This window comes from Trachymyrmex septentrionalis, unplaced genomic scaffold, assembly GCF_001594115.1.
Source record: "Trachymyrmex septentrionalis isolate Tsep2-gDNA-1 unplaced genomic scaffold, Tsep1.0 scaffold87, whole genome shotgun sequence".
NCBI classification, from domain to species: domain Eukaryota; kingdom Metazoa; phylum Arthropoda; class Insecta; order Hymenoptera; family Formicidae; genus Trachymyrmex; species Trachymyrmex septentrionalis.
Window position 1 is genome coordinate 5,584 of NW_017306059.1, and position 2,686 is coordinate 8,269.

The 2,686-nt window shown below is 23.5% G+C and overlaps 1 protein-coding gene across 1 annotated transcript; it reads left to right on the forward strand.

Moving 5' to 3' along the window:
* Nucleotides 1–434: 434 nt before the first annotated feature.
* LOC108755237 lies at nt 435–1,066 on the forward strand (the record flags this gene model as incomplete). The annotated part of the gene is made up of 4 exons (XM_018498138.1): nt 435–514; nt 643–711; nt 823–912; nt 1,007–1,066. Coding segments are annotated over 4 exons (299 nt in total), but the record flags the coding sequence as incomplete, so codon positions are not given.
* Between the last annotated feature and the right edge of the window lie 1,620 nt (nt 1,067–2,686).

A 2,686-nucleotide genomic window follows, 5' to 3' on the forward strand; every position in this document is an offset into this window, starting at 1 on the left:
AATGACTCTTTATATTAAGATACATAGGATTGAAGTTTGATCAAGTCAATGAACTCATTCAGAATTTAATAAAAAATAATAAACATGCAATAAAACCAGCTTGGGAAAATTCCATGATACATTTTTATCGACGAAGATTTTTGGAGACTCCTAGAAATGACTACATCATATGGATAATTTTGTAAGACAATTTTATTAATTTAGATAAGTTCTAATAATTACAGCAATTTTATCTTGTGTAATTTTATTTTGGTACTACAGACATCTTCATTTAGAATTACGCAAACTATCCCGAGAGGTGGACTCAATATTTGGAACACAAATGACTTTTAAAATGGCATGTTATTTTAATTGGATAGTGATTGACTTACGTATAATTTTCTCCGCAATACTTACTGATAATTACGTAAAATCTAATAATATACTGTGTGCAGTTCTATATTTATTCTTGCTTTTTCATAACGTTAGCAAATTTCTACTCATCAATTATGTGTGCGAAATAGTCAGCACCAAGGTATTCATTTTAACTTAAACTTTTTAAATGTTAATTTAAAATTTATTTTTAATAAAAAATACTAGTAATATCTTTAAATTCCTAAATTAGAAGTAACTTCAATTTTATTTAACATATTCCAATTTTAGGCTGATGCAACAAGATATTTATTAAATAAATTATCATATTCTACTTTTGACGTTGAAGTTCGTGAAATCGTAAGTCTTAAAATAAGTTTACTAAATTTTATTAAAAGAAACATTAAATGTCAAATTTAGTACAAACACTAATAAAATACGGATTAATAGTAATGTTTTGTAATAATACAGATTTCACAATTTTCATTACAAATGACTTATAAGCCTCTTAGATTCTATGGAATTGGATTTTTCCAATTTGGCTCCAAATTTCTTTACAGGGTATGTTATATTTATTATCTAATTGCATACTAGAAATAATAAATCATAATAAATATTTAAGATGAAAATTTATATATGTTATCTTTATTTTTAGTTTATCATGTCTATCGCGACCGTTTTAGTTATTGTAATACAAGCGCACGTAAATAAGTAATTAATTTAACAAAACATAACAGTAATTCATAAAAAATATTTTTAATAATAAGCAATTTATATGGTCTAATTTATGTTACACAATTTTCTTCTATGTATCATAGATATGATTTGATATCCCAATCTTGAAATTATAAGAAAAAATTAATAATTGAAAAAGATTAATTACAATAACATCTGTCTATAAAGAATTTTCCTATATAATTGAATTCTATACCTTTCTACAATTCTTTCATTTTTAGAATCATTCCTTATATAATTTTTTATGTAACCTAATAAAATAACATGATTTTTACTGAAACAAAAACAATGCTTTAATATTTAATTATAATATTTATGTGTAATCTATTATAATTATATATATAGTAATAATATAATAATTATAACTGTGACTAAAATCTATCACATAATGTTTAATAATATTTTAAAATCCTGCTATAGCACTGCAAATGTCTAAATTACAAAATAAAGTATATTCAAACAATATTTTTTGTATTTTTATTATAAAGATATATGTATTTTATGAAAGACAGACAGGTACAATACTCTACATTCTATTTCGCTCGATAGATCACGTAAACTTTTATGGATTGATTACTTTAATATCCATAAAATGCCTTAATAAAAATTAAAAAACTTTATTATTATCATGCTACTATATGTATACAATTATCTTGTCAAAATTGCAGTTTAGATGGAAATATAACTGTACAATGACTAAAAGTATTCAAACAATTTTAACATCACCTAATAATAATCAGTTATGTATTTAGTTTAAGAATTGCGAGTTTATGTAAAAATTACTTAAAATGGTAGTTCAGTCTTTTTATAGATTGCTCATTTAGTCGATTTATTATTATCTTTTGACATCAGCACTTTAATATCTTCTTTTAATAAATAAAATTCCATTGAGTACTATATGTGTTATTCGCTAGAATTGTTTATCTTACTAATACATTCTTATTAACAATCGTGTTTGTTATATCATGATATGGTAAGAAGGTAGTAATATCATGATAAGGTAAGTAGAGATGTTATTATTAATAATATATGTAATTGTTTATTAATAATAGCCATTAACACTATACAATAGTAAGAATAAAAGAATGAAGAACAAAAATTACAAAAAAAAACTACCAACATTATCATTAAAAACAATATCGATTTGTATTATGAATGTATTTGTTTCGTGTGAAAACACAAATTTATCCAGTTCTGTTTCAAGAATAGCTTGCTATATGGAAAATTCAGTATATCGATTATTTCATCATATATTTACATAAGTATAGTGAATTATAAAGATCCAGCATTAGTCTACGAAGTTATCTGCAAAGTGCAATTCATTATTGCAAAGACATACGCTATGACAAAGAGCATTCGAGAAATGTTGTCGCCATTGCTAATTATCAGTTATGTGTGTGGTTTAAGAGTCAAATTTCCTGTAGGTGATCAAAAACAATGGTATAATTTTTTATATTTATTGCTAATATGGGTGTTTTACTATTTTATTATAATATATTCAACATCTTATACAACTCATTATTCTACTGAGTATCGTATTTGCATTGGAATACATATTTTTACGACAATGATATCACTTATTATTGGAATATATTACGAT